At 55.9% G+C, this 17,593-nt stretch overlaps 1 protein-coding gene across 3 annotated transcripts in view; it reads right to left on the reverse strand.

Moving 5' to 3' along the window:
• Window positions 1–17,593, reverse strand: part of NOL4L (nucleolar protein 4 like) — a 118,384-nt gene that overhangs the window by 9,807 nt on the left and 90,984 nt on the right. For all 3 annotated transcript variants that reach the window (XM_090286219.1, XM_090286221.1, XM_090286220.1), the window contains one exon: window positions 14,795–14,936. In XM_090286219.1, coding sequence (XP_090142345.1) covers window positions 14,795–14,936 — 142 coding nt within the window. The remainder of the gene's footprint in view (window positions 1–14,794; window positions 14,937–17,593) is intronic.

Here is a 17,593-nt window from a genome sequence, read left to right on the forward strand (position 1 = left end):
GCTGGCCTCCCGGCAGCCCGGGGGCGGGGCCGGGCTGCCCATCAAGCAGTCGGGGCCCTGGGCAGAGGGGGATGGGAAAGGCCTAGGCGCAGTGGCACCCCTCCCCCTCGGCTACTGCAGGTCCCCTGGGCCAGGCTGCCTGCCCTCTTCCGCGCAGCCACAGCTCCCTCTATCCTTCTGCAGGGCAGATCCAGCTTCTGCTTAAAGCCACCCCACCGCTCCCCCTCCTTCAGCTACACCCCCGGGGGTCCCCAGGCCTTTGGTCCTGCTACCTCTAGGACCTCACCACCCATCCTCTACTCCTCCATCACAGAGGGGACAGTCTGGTCTTCTGGCAGCACCCCCAGCACCCATCAAGACGTTTGTGGAACGAACAAATTACCCAGCAGTATTTACTGAGCACCTCCTGCATGCTGGCCCTGTCCCAGCTGGGAAACAAAGTAGTGACTACAACCAAGGTGAGGGCCCTCCCAGGGGGGCAAATGTGAGTCACTGAACCACATAAAAATGGGCCACAACCACCTCCAACTTCTAGACCACACCCACCCCATGCAACATCCTCGGTGGCCCCCCTCTAACACCCCAGCTTCTTTCCTTTAGGCGCGTCTCCACCCCCCAGTTTTCCAGCACTAGCATCGTTATCACTGCCCTGTTCAGTAACCTTCCTCTTCCCCACAGCCTGCTGAATACGGTACAAACTCCTGCCCAGTGTATTTTTGGTCCCATGACCTCTGCAGCCTGTCCCCAGCCCGGGTCCCACTACACTGGCCACTGCTGGACCTCACATTTCCAGACCTTTGCTTGGGAGCTACTGCCTGCCTGCCATGTGGCTTCTAGTTCAGTAAATGTCCGTCAACCTTCAGGCGTGGCTCAAAGCTGCCCTCCCCCTTCCACTATTCCCAGGAAGGAGGTACTCAAGCCCTGACCCCTGCCTAGGGATACTTCCTGTCTCCTTCATGTCCAGAACTGCTCCCAAGAGCCGCCCTCCTCCCACCAGGGCAGTGTATGCTGCTGGAGAGGCCCCCTGCCAGGCAAGGATCTGAGCTCTGGGCAGGTGCCTATTCTTAGCCCACCTTGTGGGTGTCACTTTACAACCTGGTACCATCCCCAACAAGACACTTGCTTGACCTTGGAGGGCACTGTCTTCCTCCTTTGGAAGGAGGGGGTTGCTAGGAGGGTCAGCAGGTACCACATCTGGTCCACAGGGAGCTGTCACTCAGCATGAGGATGAGGCCCATGGCCCCCTGCAGTGCCACACCCTGTATGGGTCCAGAGGCAACACCCCAACAACCTGCCTCCCTGACCAGGTTTTCTCCCAGGAATATGCACCCCCTTTTGCCCAACTATGCTTCCCCAGGCTTGAGTGAGCAGGAGACTCAGGTGCTGTAAGAATACATGGGCAGGCACTCCTAGCTCAGAAGCCCAGGATGGGCGCCCAGACTCTTAAGCCGCCAATGCCCCGCACCTCAGGGCTACCCAGCCACACACACCCCCACTCCACTACTTGGATGTCACCCCACTCTGGTAAGCAAAGTAGCTGGGCAGATGGAACCCGTGAGACTCCAGGAGCGCAGACCTCATGTGGCCACACATTGCAAGCTTTTAGAAGAAACTAGAAACAGTATGTAAATATCCAGATTTTAAAATATTGGTGACTGACATACAATGTTTACATTTTGTAAAAGTTTGCCAGATAAAAATAATGTGATCTACCTGTGCAGTGGAATATTATTTAACCATTAAAAAGAAATGAAATTCTGACATATGCTACAATATGGATGAACTCAAAGCATTATGTTCAGTAAAATAAGCCAGACATAAAAAACACAAAAACTAAATGAATCCAGTTATGTACAGTATCTAGAATAGGCATATTCATTGAGACAAAAAATATATTAGCAGTTACCCAGGCCTGGAAGAGGGAGGGGATGAAAATGACTGCTTAATGGATACAGGGTTTCTGTTCAGAGTGATACTAACTCTACAGTAATCTTTAGGTTCTTGGAAACTGGAACTTTAAGTGAAACAATGTATAAGAAAACCGATTCAAAACAATGTATAAGAAAAACTGATTATACCATAGGCTAATTGATATGAACAAGAGCTAAGTTCCTACTGCATATTTCTGGTCACAAAAAGAATCACCAAGCTTCTAATTAAAGACTCAAAAGACTTCTAACATTAAACACTCAAATAAATGTGAGCTATAAATACATTTAAGAAACCACTTATTCCAGTTCAGGGGTCGTGAGTGGCCAGAGCAAACCTGTGCAGACAGTGGCCCTGACCCAGAATCGATTTTTTCCTATTGTAAAAAAAATGACATTGAGAAAAATGATGGATGTTATTAGATCTGCTGTATTTTGGAAATAATGGTGCTGGATACACAACTGTCGATGTACTTAATGGTGCTGAAATGGATGCTTAAAAATGGCTCAAAGAGAAAATTTTTTACATATTTCACCACAAAGAAAAATCCCACCAAAACAAACAAAAGAAATCTTTTGTGGGCTCTGGTTCATAAGCTCCATTTCCTCCCACCCCCTTTACCCAAAGGCCAAGTCGCTCCTACCTCCACACGGCACAGAGTCCACAGCAGAGGGACAAGAGTCACTAGAACTGGTGCTGCCCAATCACGGTGCTCGGGCCCCTCGACCTGGAATGCTAACCACCTGCCTGCCCAGCGCCACCTGCTCATGGCTGCCTACAACTCAGGTCCTCTTGCTGCCAACTGGGTCTTAGGCAGAAGGCAAAGGGGGTGGACACAGGTTGGGTCTGCTCCACTGCACTACTTCATCTCCTTGAGCCTCAGTTTCCTTTCCAAATGGGAGTCATGTTAGTAAAATAGGATTTGTAAGGTATATACATACCTGGTATAAACAGTAGTCACTAAAAAAAAAAAAAAAAAGGAATTCCCTACACCCCACTTTCTCACTTCAAAACTGACCTCCTTCCTATACACACATCTTTCCCAGACTGGAACGTGGGCTTCTGAGGACCTCTCAGAGCCGGTGCCAAATTTGAGGAGGGCACAGTGAGGGGAGGTGGGAGAGAACACCACCTGGAAGATGCTGCTTCCACCCTGGTCTCTTCCAGTGATGAAAAGACAGTGGGGGCCACCGTCCTGGGGACTCATGCTTTAGTAAGCAAGAGGCCAAATGTAAGGGTCCTAAAGGACACCGGGCTGCGAAGGAATGCTGAGAGCTCTGGTCCATTCTTCCACCCCAGCTCCACGTGCTCGGGGCCTTTGCACTCGCTGTCCCCGCTCCTCCTGACACTGTCCCTGCTCCTCCTGACACTGTCCCCAGCTCACCTGCTCTCTCCTTCTCTCTGTGCATTCCCTCCCCTCCAGGGCTTTGCTTAAAGGTCACCTTCTCAGTAAGACCTCCCCCGCCTAGCCCCCTGCACTCACTCTGACATGCTGACCCCTTTACCTATGTTTCCTAGAGCGTTCATCACCTCCTCATGTACTGTGTCCACGGTCAGACCCAAGGGTGGCAGGGCTGTCCTGGGGAGCCTGGGTCATCCCTGCCTCTCCAGAAACCATGCCCCTCCCCATCTGGTCAGGGGTCCCTGGTGTTCCAGGCCTGTCCACTCGGCACAGCCGGTCTCAGCCCAGGACGTCAGTCTTGGGGCTTCTCCTGAAATGGCTGGGAAGAGGGGCTGCTCTCATCGGAGCTGAACCCACTTGGCCCACACCTGGAAGGCAGGGCTGACAGGCTGGCATGGGCAAATAATCCCTCAAACCCATCTGTGCCCAAAGCCAAAGGACGCCCTAGACTGTTCAGTTATGGGAGCCAGTAATGTCCTTAAGGCTGGAGCCAGGTGAAGGCAGGTTTTTGTCACGTGTCTGGTTTGGTCTCTTGAGTAATTCATGCCCCTCACCCCCACCCCCAAGGGCTGAGGGCCTAGAGCCCGAGCAGGCTCTCTCCTTATTGCGGCCCACCACGGCTCCGGCCCACCTCCCCAGCTCAGTCCTGAGGTGGCTGGCACCTCCAGAAGGGGCAGCTTCAGGACCCCTCCCACAGCACCTAGCACAGCACCCAGCACAACACCCAGCATGGACAGCTGGCCTGTCACTGTGTGGGGACAGAAGGAACAAAGAGAACTGTCAGTATCGCAGGCTGGACAAACTGGGTTCCAGCCCATTCCTAATTCTTTCCTCATCCTAACCCCCCTCTACAAAAAAAGTGATTTAAGGGAAACACAGATACACACCCAAGCCCGTGCCCCAAGGAAATGCAGCTGCGCAGGCAGGGGGCAGGTGCGGGCCTTGCTGCCTCCCGACCTTGGGCACAGCCGCCTCCTTGGCAACTCTTATCTGCAGTCTAGGGAGTTACCACTGACGCCCTATTGGGCTCTGACACTTTATGACCCTGTGAAAGAACCCAGCTGGCCCCGCACGCACTGAGGGCCGGGAGCTAGGGTGCAGGAGTCGGGTCTCCCAGGGGTGCGGGTCTCCCAGGGGTGCAGGCCTCCAGCCTCAGGGATCTTGGGGCAGGCAGGTGTTCTGGTTAGGTCCGCCCCAGACCTGGAGCTGGAGGTGACCCTCCTGTCCCCACCTGTGCTGCAGTGCCAGAAGGCCCTTCTGGGATGGACACTCCACTGAGGCCAGCTTGTAGAGCCCAGAACAATGCCAGCAGGACAAGAGTGCCCCCAACCTGTGACTGTCCGAGCCACAGAGAGAAGGGCGCGCTGAGGGATGCAGGAAAGCAGCCAGGGAATTTCCACTTCTGGGCATCCCCACCAGGCCAGGGGTCCCTAGCTGCACTCCGGCAAGACACAGCCCACCACCTGTGCCCGGAATGCCTGCGGGCAGAGGGCTGCCGTCCACATCTATTTAACGTGGGGCGATGTGCTGCTATTCAAATGGGGGAATTAGTGATGAATGGGGGAAATTGTTTCTCCCTCTGTCCCGTCTCCAGAAGAAGACAAAAACCCCTTTTACCTCGGCAAACAATGCCCTTATGTGGGCGCCAGCGCCCTGCAGCCGCACAAGCCCAGCTCTGTGCAAGCCACCAATCGCCACACCAGGCTCTGGGGCCACAGCCAGTGGCACCCTCTCCCGGTGGCTGACCCACGCTGGCTCTCAAGGCAGGCAGGGGAAAGGCGGGATGGTCCGCCTTCCCTGGGACCACAGGCCAGGCACATGGCCACACCAGCCCAGCAAGCCTGGTGCAGGCCGCTTTCTGGGGGCCAAGGTGCGGCCGCGGGAGGTAGTGCCTCCCTCCTTCATGGGCTCTGTCACAGCAGCCAGGCAGGGGACAACAGGGGCATCAATAATTCACACACAAAGGAGAAGGGGGGGCGGCGTACAGCGCTGGAGCCAGCGGCCACACCATGGGCCCGGGATGCGTGGACACCAGGTGGCTCAGCTGGATGCCTGAAGAGCTGGTCCCTTTCTCCTCCCTCAGCCACTGTGGCTTTGGGCCACAGTCTGGGCAGACTTTGCTCTGAATCTGGGGTGTGCACCTCACAGGGCTGGCCTCTGCCTGCTCTGACAAAGGCCAGTGGCCTAGGCCGTGTTTATATGATGCATAGTTCCCGGGAGCACTGGGCTCCTGGCCGGCTATCCTGTTCCTCCCGGAAGGAATGGGGAGGGCCCCGGGCTCAAGGAGGGTGGGGGACACTCGGGCTGGGTGAGGCAGTGCCACTGGGATGCCAGCATCTTGGGTGAGGGGGTCACACTGGGCGCCAGCCCCCGCCGTCTGGCCTTCAGGTCCCAGCTGCCCACCTGTTTGCCCCTCCTGTGCACCCTACCCCATCCCTGTGGTTCCAAAGGCTTCACTCTCACCCAATGCCACCAGCTCGGGGACACCAGCACCTTTATTGCACAGCACCCGCCTTCCTGCCTGAGCTTTTGTGACTCATTCCTGAAACAGGTGCCAGCTCCTGGGGCTCTCAGAGTCCGGAGCGGTGCTGCCCAGCAGAAGCAGGAGAGCCTGCTGCTAGGGCGTGTTCAGTTTCCTGGTAGCCACATTAAAAAAGTCAAAAGAAACAGAATGAAATTTTAATAACCTACTTTATTTAACCCAATACATCTAAAACATCATCATTTCAACAAGTTACCAATACTGTGTTAAAACTGATAGTTTACATTCTTTTCTCATACTAACTCTGAAACTCCATGTATATTTTTTTGCATGAGCCCTTTCCAATAGCCGTCTGTGGCTACTGTATTGAATGAACAGTGCAGACCTAGATTTTTCTGATTTTAATCTAAAACTAAAATTATTTCTCTTGGTGCAGGACCTGGCCCCTGAAGATGTGTCAAGCTGAAGAGGACAGAGTTTGGGCTTTGGGACAGGTGACCTGAGCAGAGCAGAGCTGATGGCAAAGCATTGGGGGTGGGATGGGCACCCCTTTGGTGAGGTGGATGCCACATCTGTGCTGGTGCCCAGCATACTCATTATGCCTGATGTGCACGACCACCCCCTCCCACCCCCCCAGAGCAGCATCAGGGAGGAAGCAGAAGCCCACAGAGGGAAGTCCCTGGCCGTCCCACTGAGTGAGCAGCAGAGCCAATGGGCCTCAGTACTGACTGCCTGACTCGCCCCTGGCCTCTTTTCTAGGCCTCAGTGTGCCTCCCCATACTACGGGACAGACCCCACCCCTGCCACCACCACATGTCCTGCAGTGCAGCGTCTCCCCCACCATACACTGGCCCGACGTGCCCAGGAGGAAACACTCCCAGCACAGACTGCCTGGGTCTGCGTCTCCCTGGCCCCACCCTCTGGGCCAAGCAGTGGGAAATCAATGCTAATTCAGTGTGCAAAGCTCTAGATGAGATGCCCACTGCACCCTCCCACCCCAAAACAAATCATGTGCTTTGAGAGCAAACAAAGCTACTTGGGGCAGCCATGTGTGAATGATTCATGGGGCAGGGCCCTGCCCGAGAGAGAAAGAGTGTGTGTGTGTGTGCGCGCGTGTGTGCACATGCGCAGCGTCTGAGGGCCCCGGAAGCCGGTCTGGGTTCGGTGCATCCCAGTCCTTAGGTCAGAGTGATGACGCCAACGTGGCTCTGGTTACTTCCTGGTTCCTGGGAAAACTGCCCTTGGACAGGCTCAGGGTGGCAATGCCTCTTCTTCATATCCCTCCCCCAGCCTCCTCACCAGCACAGCAGGGCCTTCCTTCAGAGAGGGTCAATAGGCAGTTGGGGTCCACATGTGTCCTGGGCCAAGGAGCACAGGGAATGGCAGGGGTCTGATGACCTAATGGCCTAGAAGACCCAGACAAATCATCAGGACCTCTGCGGTCCTGGAGCTTGTTCTGCACTAAAGTCCTCACCAGGTGTCTGGGAGCATGAAGGGGCCTGAGACCCTGGCAGCCTGCACAAGGCTGGGCTGTGCCGGCCCAGCCTGCTCCTGGGATAAAGGGGTCCCTCGGTGCTGTCTCCCAGCCTCTCTCAGTCTTCAGTGGCCAGAGGCCAGGACAGTCCAGCATTGTCTGTGCCGCCTGCAGCCCAGCTGATGACGGGCACTTTCCTGTGACCCAGGGCTGCCAGGGTGGCCTACAGCCAATTGCCGGAAAGGCTTGGGCCCCCGGTTCTCTGCTCCTGGGGGGATGGGAGGGCAGGAGGCCACCGGCTCTCCATCCGGTGTGAATATTTAGAGCCTTAAGCAGGAGCAATAGCTCTTGCTCTGGAATGAGGGGGGGGGGGTGACCTGGAACCAGAGGAGGTGGCCCAGACCCAGTTTCCAGCCTCATCTCAGACAAGTAGGGTCAGGGGCAAGGAGGGGGACAACATCTGCAGGTGTGAGGGAGAGAAGACTTAGACTAAAGGCCCACTGCAGGCAAAGTACCTCAGAAGACATCTCAGGGTGGCTGTGGTGAGGGGGCCAGAATGTTCCCCCCATGTGACAATGACCAGGGTGGATGCCCCACCACGAGTGTTCAGTCCGTGGGGAGCTGGCTGTAAGGGCCATGGAACCCTGCAGCCCCTGGTGGGGAGGCAGCTGCATGGTGAGCATGTGGGAGGGTGGGCACATCTGCAGAGAGCACCAGGTGGAGCCAGGGCTCAGGGCTAACGCCAGTGGCTGTCTCTGAGTCCGAAGGGCCTGGTCCCAATTCCTGCTCGCCCCTTTCACACTAGCAATGTGTTCCCCTGCCTGCTCCCTCACACCAAACGTTCCACCACCGGCCGAGAACATTCCTATGATATCCTTGGTGCCCAGCAGTGATTGCCCACATGCCTTCTCCATGGACAGCAGAACGAGTGAGCTGTCTGCCAGCACAGGAGCTTGGGACAGGTCTGGGGTTTGCAGATCACGCAACAGGGTCTTGGGGGACTCAGGGTCCCCCAACAGGCTCTGGCACGTGTAGGTGAGGAGTGGGACAGGAACTCGGGAGAAATGAAGACAAACTGTGCCCAGGCCCTCCAAGCCCAGCTCCCTTTCCAAAGAGGGTAAGGCTCTTGGAGACTGAGAACAGGGGCACAGGGCATGGTATGAGTGTTGAAAAGAAAGCTGTGATCAGGACCCCACAGGGCTCAGTGGGGAGAGGACACCAAGAGAGACCTGAACGGATGAGGAAACAGGACTGGACCAAAGTGGGAGAGGTAAGGAGGACGATTCCTTGGTCCTTCAAGGGAGGCCCATGACCCACCTATGGCCCCTCAGCCTGTGGCCCTGGACCTCAGCACTGCCCCTTGCACCGGCCTGGCCACCTCAGAGGTAATGACCCCAGAACCATTCACTGAGCCTTCCCCTGCACCAGGTGTGTGCTGAGCCCTGTCCACACAGCATCCAGTCCTCACTTGCCACCCAGTAAGAGGATGTGATTTGCCCTGGGCCACAGAGTGAGGGGGGAGTAGAGGCAGGAGCTGGGCAATGTGGCTAGGGCCTGCACACCTCCCGCAGACCACTCTGCGGAGACCAGGGGAAAGGTCACAGTGGGGAGCAGAAGCCCTGCCACCAAGGAGAGGAGAGGCAGCCCTGAACAAGCAAGTCACACACCTGCTCCCCAGGTGACTGCCCTGCCGCCCATTTTGCATTTCTGGGCAGGGGAGGGCCCCATACCCCACCCGAGAGTAGCAAGAGCCAGGAGGCAGGAAGCCTTGGACTTCTCACAAAGAGCTCCTGAGGACACATGAGGATTAATAGTCACAGTCACTAAGGCCAAACTAGGGATCAGAGGGTGAGTAACTAGCTTAAGACCATGGTGCAGGGACAGGGCAGGCCAGGGCCCGCTCAGGAGATCCACAGCAGAGTTTTAGGGGCCTGCCTACAGCGTTTCCAGCTGAGACCCCAGGCCCACAGGGTTGAGCCCACCTCTCTCCATACTTCCAGATTCCTCGCAGGCCAGACTCTTGCCAGGCTGTAGCCTCCCTGCCCCATCTCTCCTGGTTGGAGCTGGGGATTGTAGGAAGTTTCTAGAGACATGGGACCTAGGAGACCCTCAGCCCTGGCACCCAGCCCCTTCCTCCCTTCCTAGCCTCCTCCTGACATGCTGCCTGAGCTTCCCAGGCACGCCGTGGACCCGCTCCATCTGCCTTCAACATCACACTCAACATGGACTGCTGCTCCAAGAGGCTTTCACTGGGCCCTGTCTCTGACCCCATTTATTCAACAGCCGCTGTTGTTGAGCAACTTAGCCCTGAGGATGCTCCCCGTGGCAGTGCTTTTAATGACATAAAAGAGGGACTTCAATGTCCTTCCCCATAAGTGGCCCAAACCTTGGCTCTGGAGTCACAGAGACCCCTATGGTCTGGGCAAGTTCCTTTCTTTTCTGCAGGAAAGGCATAGTCATAGCCCTGAGCTCACAGTGTCCCAACCTGTCACCAGCTTGGGACCAAGCACACAGTGGGCCCAGAAGGGGCCCCTAGTCACTGGAACACCTTTTAAAAACACCACTTCAGTGGCAGGCGCAAGTCACATTAAGTGATGAAAACAGGTGGTTGCAACACTACACAATTCCTTCCTCTGATTTTTAAGAAAATGAGACTTATTATTCCCAAAAAGATTTTTTAAAAAGAAAGAAAAAAAAAAAAAAAAAAGCCTGACCCTGACTGGTTTGGCTCAGTTGGTTGTGTGTTGTTCTGCAAAGCAAAAGGCTACCGCTTTGATTCCCAGTCAGGGCACATGCCTGGGTTGTAGGTTCAGTCCCTAGTCGGGGCAACTGATGTTTCTCTCGCATGTTTCTCTCCCTCTCTTCCTCCCTCCCCCTCTCTAAAAATAAATAAATAAAAATATTTTTTTAAAGGAAAAATATGCCCCATACATTGGTATTTTTTATTTTCTTTTTTTTTTTCTCCTCTATTTTTTCTAAATTTTTTATAATGAACATAATACTTTTGAAATAAAGGGAAACATAAGATACATTTCTACAGAGATACCCCTTCTGCCCTCAGAAAGCTCATAGCCCAGCAGGGATACCATGTGCTGTGTGTCCGTCCCTTTCCAAACCACAGGCTCCTTGAAGGCAAGGGTGGGCTCACCAACCTTGCTTGTCATCGACAGTGGTTCACTATTTGCATGACAAACCTGACCAAGAGCCCTGAAAGAAGCAAAGGCTTCAGCCGGGACCCTCCATGCCTTTGTCCAGCCTCCTAGCAGCAGGCAGAAAGTGCTGGCACCATATCCCCAGAGACAGGGAAGCTCCAAGGCCCAGTGGATCCCAGAGGCCCCAGCTGGAGGAGGGTCTCATCTGAGAGACTCAAACAAGAGACACCAAAATGCCCCAGGGCGCCACAGAGCCCAGCAACTCCTGATGACCCTGCAGGAAAAAGGAAGCAGGACCCTCGGCTCTCCCTGGTGCTGGTTTCCTGTCTGCCCAAGAGGTGAGTAATGTCCGCTCCCCACCCCCATGCGTCCCTTCTGGAGGCCAGGCCTCACATTTTCCGTTCAGGAAGGGGGAGAGCAAGAGGCCTGGTGAAGCACACCAAGGGGAAATGACAGGAGTGGCGCTGCCTGCTGTAGTCAGGACCTTGGCCTAGCCTCATATCTGACGGTCAGGAGGCCGGCTGGCTCACCTGCCTGTGTGCCTGCCCTCCTTCACCTTTTCATTCACTCATTCATTCAACCGACACGTCAACCTGCCCGCTCTGGGCCAGGCCCTATGCAGGGCGCTGCAGTCCTGGCTCTCAGGGTGCTCATGGTATCTGGGGAAGAGAGGGCCATCAGATAACCCACCGGCGGCGTAATTACAGACCGCTGTGCTGCGCAGTCCCCAGTCAGCACCAGGCTCGTGTCTGCGGGTCAAGTCTCCACAGCTGACTTCTCCCAGGCATCCTCTCTCCACCCCCAAGAGGCAGCCCCTGGGCCAGAGTGTTTTTCCAGGCAGCTGTGATGAGACCAGAGTCTCAGAAGCCCAAAGTCTCAGCCAGCTGAGAAGTGGGTCTGGAGGGGACTTGGCTGTGTGTGGGCAGCACAGGAGCGGATCACTCTGGGCCCCTGAAAAGGCCATGCTTGAGAATGTGGGGGGAGCCTCCTCTGGTTCCCAGACTTCCCTGCCCATTTCTGGGGAATACAGGGACAACTGTTTATTGAGACGGGTCCCTGGAACCTCACACATGGCTTTGACACCTGCCAAAGAGGAAGACTGCAGCCTCAGTACCTCCTGACTGCGGCCAGATGGCCCAAATCCGCTCCCTGATCCTGTTACCTCTCGTGACATGAGACAAGGGTGATGGGCTCGCCATGGCAGCTACAGCCCCCCGTGAGGAGGTGCCTTGCAGGTGGGGCTCCCTGGCTAAGCTGCTGCAATTTCAGGGAGCTGGGAGTGGGCTGTAAGAGAGATCAGGGAAGTGGGGCCCTGCAGGCGGTGGCGGGCTTGGGGGAAGGAAACTAGGCTTGTTTCACTGCAGGCACTCTCCCACTGGCTGGCAAACCTCGGAGACAAGCTGGTGGTGGCGGTGGGGGTGTGTGGGCCTGTTGATCACTCATTCCTAATCTCAGCCCTGGGACCTGCCCTGCCAAGGCCCTGCCTTCATCTGCCTTTGTTAAAACTTGAAAAAAGAAAGAGGAGGAGGAGGGCAGCAGTGGCCCCCACACATCCATCAACAGATGAGAATCTGTGCAAACCGCCTGGCTTCTTGAATTGCTTCAGGGCTGCATCACCGGCCAGCAGCGCAGCCTTGGGGTACCCACACTTCCTAGCTAAGAGAAAATACTCAGATGCTCAACTTCGGGGTGCCCCCAGGAACAAAAACCTAACTTGTACCTAACACGGGGCAGACCTACACCCTTTCTGGATGGTGTGCTCGAGGGTCGGGCTCATTAAACAGTTGTTGCTCGTCTATTCACGTGAGCCACATATATTCAGCAGGCCCTGCTCAGCATGCCGGGCAGAACAGAGAGCAGTACTGACATGAGCCACATCTCACAGAGCTCACAGTTCAGCTTTCCAGCCTGCCACTTCCATGAAGGACCCAGGGTCAGAGACTACACACTAAGCCATCCTGGGGCGTCAATGGGGCAGGGGAAGCTTCCGGATGAAGGCACCAAAGCGGGGAGTGGAGGCTGTGCAGGGCTGTGGCTGGGCCAACTAGAGCTCCTGTTTGGGCTGTCCCCACCTCGTCCTCCCTCGTTAACAAGAAGGGGCAGGAGAACACCCTGCAGCCCCCAATGGTCTCCCACTGACTCAATGACGGGAGCAGGATCTCAGCCGGTGTCTGCACTCTAAGTACCTTCAGAGAAGGAAGCTGGCTGCATGCCACTATGGGAACTGGGGGGCTGGACGAGGACTCCGGGCTGGGTCTGTGCCCAGCCAAAGCCTTTTGGGAACCCACTGCTCTGGTCAGACATGGCAGTCACCAGCAGACCTGGGACCAGAAGGGGCAGCAGAGACCAGGCCAGCAGGCTGGGCATTCTCAAGGCCTGCGACCCCCTGCATTGGGTCTTGGCTGGCCTCTGGCCAGCACATCAGCCCACAGCCTCCAGACACAGCCTCTGATTAAATAATTAAATTGATGGTATCATGGTCAACACCATCCTCCCCGTCTCCAGCTCTGGCTGCCCGCCCTGATAAACACCCCTGTCCTGTCAGCAGGCCAGCCTGCCTCGGCCCCAGCACCAGAGCTGGGAGGGAGCTGAGTGGCAGGGTGAGGCGGGGGCAGTATTCATGACTACACCCAGGCTGCGCCACCCCCTCAAGGCTCCCATGGGACCAGCTGCAGGGCATGCTGACCCTACCAGCCTCTTTGCTTCTCTCCACTTCATCTTCATGTTCGGCCCACCTCCGGGCAGTCGGCCAACGATGCTGAGGAAGCCCCGTGACCCCCACGGAAATACTCTTCTGCTCCCTGATCCTGGAGGCCCCCCACATCACCAAGTCTCCCGGGAAGTGTCTCCAACAGAGGCCAGACCCCCAAAGGGTGGTTGTGAGGAACAATACCACAACAGTTTTTGGAGAATGAGTTGGGGGAATAAGGCCCCCATTCAGTCCCACTATTCTGAATTTAAAAAAAAAAAAAAAAAGTTCTGGATCCTTCTTGGGAAGGCAGAATGGACACCCTTGGCTGAGTTCTGCTGTAGGGGCCCTCGGTTCAGCCTTTGGGTGTGGCTCTCAATCAGCTCAGATGAGAGAGGTCAGCTGTTGGGCACTTCCCAGCCCCAGAGCCACCAGCAGCATGTGGCTGCCTCTGCCCCAGGTCCCCACCTGGTGGGATGGCTGAAAGGCAGTATTGGTCTGGGAGGCTCCAAGCACAAGGCAGCAAGGCACAAAAGCCTTTTCTTTCCCAGTAGTCTTGCACCCACTCTCAAAGAACCACCCTCTGGGATCCCCAGCCCCTGGCCCAGCCACCCCAGCTGCCTCCAGGCTGGGACTCCTCTCAGACAAAGCCGGATTCAGGCCCAAGAGGACAGTCAGAGGTGTGCCGTTCTGCCATGGAGATGAACTTTGACCCAAACTGCAAGGCTCCTTCCCCTTATTTACTCTTTAAGGCTAACCCATTTCAGAGTTAACACTACACCCCCTTTTAACCCTTTACCTCCCTCTCACATTCCAGGCCCCGACCTTTGACCTCTCCTAATTGCCAGCTCTACACCCCAGTTCTCTGAGGCCTGGTGTGGCTCATCCCCTCTCCCCAGTCACCTCCACCCAGGAAAACAGAGCCTGGCCAGAACACTCGGGCCATAGGTGCTACCTGAGGCCAACAAATGCACCTGGCTGAGGTAGGAACTGGAGCCCCAAAGCGCAGCACCCCGGGGCCTCCACAAGAGAGCTCTGGAGTAGATTTCTGGAGTGTAACTTCTGACCCCAACTCTCCCACCCCAAAAAGGAAGTCCCTGCTCTCAAGGAGGCTGGAGCCTTGCTGGGCAGGCCCTGGAGTAGGGGAAAGCCCAACAGCTTCTCACCCTGGGCCGCATCGCATCCCGAGGGGCTGGGGGCACCCAAACAAGTGCACTGACTGCTCGACCACCAGGTGATAAGCAGGGACCCAGTCCCTACAGCCTTCCATCAGAGCTGCAGAAGCCCATCTCTCGTTTTCACTGCTGGACAGCTGAACTGTTCCGGGTCAGGCACACTGTTAACCTTCCCAGACCCAAGTCATGATCACTTCAAAATCCATATCACATCAGCCCATGAGCATCAGGGCAAACAAACCAGCATGATGCCCGTCCAGCTGCCAGTACCTGAGAGCTCCATTCATTTATCTTTGGGAGAAATGACTTGGTCTCCATGGAACCAGGAGCTGGGAAGTGGGGCCCACGGAGGTGCGGAGAACACTGGGTGAGGGGCAGGAATAAGCCTGGGCCACCCCCAGGGCCTCTAGCCCAGATTCCAACACCCCAGATTCTTAGGCCCCTGTGGTCTTGCGTGTCCCCTCCCCCGCCAGCCACGGAGGGTCACTCACCGTCCTCTTGGCTGTGGAGGTTCTGCGGGCTCCGCATCCTCTCTTCCTGGCTGGGACTCAGGCTGGAGGCCAGGTGTGGGTCAGCTGACATCCATGTGGAGTCGTTCATATCAAAATCTTCACTGCTCACAGAAGTTTCATCCTGATCAGGGACAAAGAAGGTGGGTGTTGAACACGGACAGGTTCTCCGCAGCCCCCAGGCTGCCTTATGGGTGAGCCCTAGGGCCTGTGGGCACTTGGAAGTGCCCTGGGGACCAGAGGAAGCCCCCAAACCTTGCAGAAGGCACTGAGCTGCTCCCCTGCCCCCCATGGAAGTGGCTCAGGCTCTGGTTCCTGTCGGAAGCCAGAGCTGAGGGCCGGCACTCTGTAATTGAAGACAATTACGAGGTCTTGCATCCTGGAGGGGCGGATGGCAGAGCCTGGCTCTTACCCTTGTGAGCCAAGGTTGAGACAAGCTCTGTAAACAAGGGCCATGGCTCCCTGCTCCCTACCCACAGCCTGGGAAAGAGGGCTCACTGTGCACAGGGCCAGCCAGCCAGCAGTGGGGAGCAGGACATGCCAGGCACCTCCTAGGCCAAGCCAACCGGCCCGCCAGGCCTGCCGCCCTGACTCCCATGGAGCATGCATGGAATTCCTTTCTCCCACTCCCCCAGCCCAGAGGACATTTCTGTCTTCCTTCTTCCTAACCTTTGCTGTGCTTCAAAGATATGCTCTTGGGCAGCTTCCAGAGCTGAAAAGGCCAGCCCCAGAAGTCTAGAGACGGAAGGGGGTGGGGCAGGCAAGGGTTCAGATCAGACCGCAAAGGGGGTTCGGCTCAAGGGCCTGGGGGGCCGCCAGGGCCTTCCAAACAGCCGTAGGGCCTGCTAGAGAGGACCACGCCTGCCTCCTCTCCCCTACTGGCTTCAGTGAGCCCTTGGCCAGTCATCCGGGAACCCTCAGGGCGGGGCCCCCTTCAATCCAGCCTTCCAGTGGGAAAGGACCCCACCTCCTTCTGGCCCAGCCTCTTTCAGGAGCAACAAGCAACTGCGTTTGGGAGCTGGCTGTAAAATGCAAGGACGATGACCCAGTGGTTCCCACACCCCAGATCTCTGGCTTTGCCCCCTCCCTTGTCCCCTCCAGCAAGATACAATGTCCTCTGTGGGCCCCCAGTAAGGACTTCTGGCAGAGCACCCCCCCCCCACCAAAGCCTCCCCTCCAGGGCCTCCTCACAAACATCTCTTTTATAGTGAGCAAACACACTTCAGTTTGAACTTTCTTCTGCTGCTGTCCCAGAGGCAGACACATCTGCTCCCCAAGTGCTAGGGAACCAGCGTGGCTTAGCCTCCAGTCCCTCCCCCACAAAGCAGGGCTGGCTGGGAGTTTCCTGGAATTTACAGCTTCTGTGCAGCACGAACAAGTGTGTACCCTCTGTGGCTGAATCCAGAGGACGCAAGTTGGGCCAGGACACCAGCTCTGCCCAGCTCAGGGGTCCCCACACAGCACACTCAGAGTCTCCAGGGATAGAAACCATGTGGTCCCTGTGCCCCCTCTCCCCGTGTGCCGCGCACACTTACTCTGCCTACATCCCCCCCCACCACCACCACCACAGGCCACCCTGGTCCTTATACACAAGCACATCCACCCACATTTTTCCTTGGGTGAAAACACGCTCACTCATATTTGCTCTGACAGTGTTCTTACACCCGGAGGGACACACACACACATTGAAAAATCTCTCTCTGGCCCTGACCGGTGTGGCTCCATTGGTTGGGCATCATCCTGCAAACAGAAGGGTTGCTGGGGCGCGTAGAGAGAGGCAACCAATCTTCGATGTTTCTCTCCCTGTCTTTCGCTCTTTCTTCCTCTCTTTCTAAAAGTAAATAAACAAATCTAAATATATATATATATATATATATAGCTCTCTCTGCACAAAGAGTCCAAAGAGACAACAAAACTCTCCCCTATGTCAACTGGATAAAACCCAAGAGTGAGAAGGGAGGCTGTTAGGTAGGGGAGAAGGACCTTTAGAGATAGAGCCCATTCCAGGCTCTGGGAGTCAGGACCAGAGGGGCATCCTTGCTTGGGCCCCCTGCTCCTTCCTTGCTGCCTAAGGGACACTGTGGTCAGGGTAGGACCTGAAGTCATGGTTGAGGGAGGAAAGCCCTCTCCTGGCTCTGGGTATTGTTGAAACACTCATTATTTTTAAAAGATTGAGTATTCTATGAATATCTGGAAGCACCACCTCCACAAAAGGCTCCATCCATTCATTCAACAGCATTTACTGGATACCTAGTATACACCAAGCACCTTTCCAGGTGCTGGGAAATTCAGCTGTGGACAAGGCAAATCCTGATCTTCCTGGTGCTCAGTGCCCGCTGGGGAGATGGACAATCAACAGGAAAAACACATAATGTTGGTGGTGATGAGGGTTACATACCAAAATGAAGCCAACTGAGAGGGGAGAGGTAGCTGCAGGGCAGTCTGCCTGGGTGGCCAAGGAGGCCCCCCCCATGGCCAGGGAACATTGCGCAGAGGCCTGTGGGAAGTGAGGAAGGTGACTGTGTGGTGGTCCACACGGGGAGCATTCCAGGCCCCAGCACATGCTGGTGGCTTTGAGGAGTAGCCACACAGGAGTGTCCCCTCCCAAGGTGCATTGACCTTGGGCAGGCTTGCAGAGTGTTCCACTCAACACACAGGGTTCTCACCGAGGAGCAGGACAAAGTCAGAACCCCTAGGTGCAGCACGGAGGCGCTCCCACACTCTACCTCCCCTCAGCCAGTTTAAAATAGTAACAACAGAAGCCAAAGTTTATCACGTGCC

Source organism: Furipterus horrens, unplaced genomic scaffold (assembly GCF_987537825.1).
Source record: "Furipterus horrens unplaced genomic scaffold, mFurHor1.1.pri manual_scaffold_8, whole genome shotgun sequence".
NCBI classification, from domain to species: Eukaryota; Metazoa; Chordata; class Mammalia; order Chiroptera; family Furipteridae; genus Furipterus; species Furipterus horrens.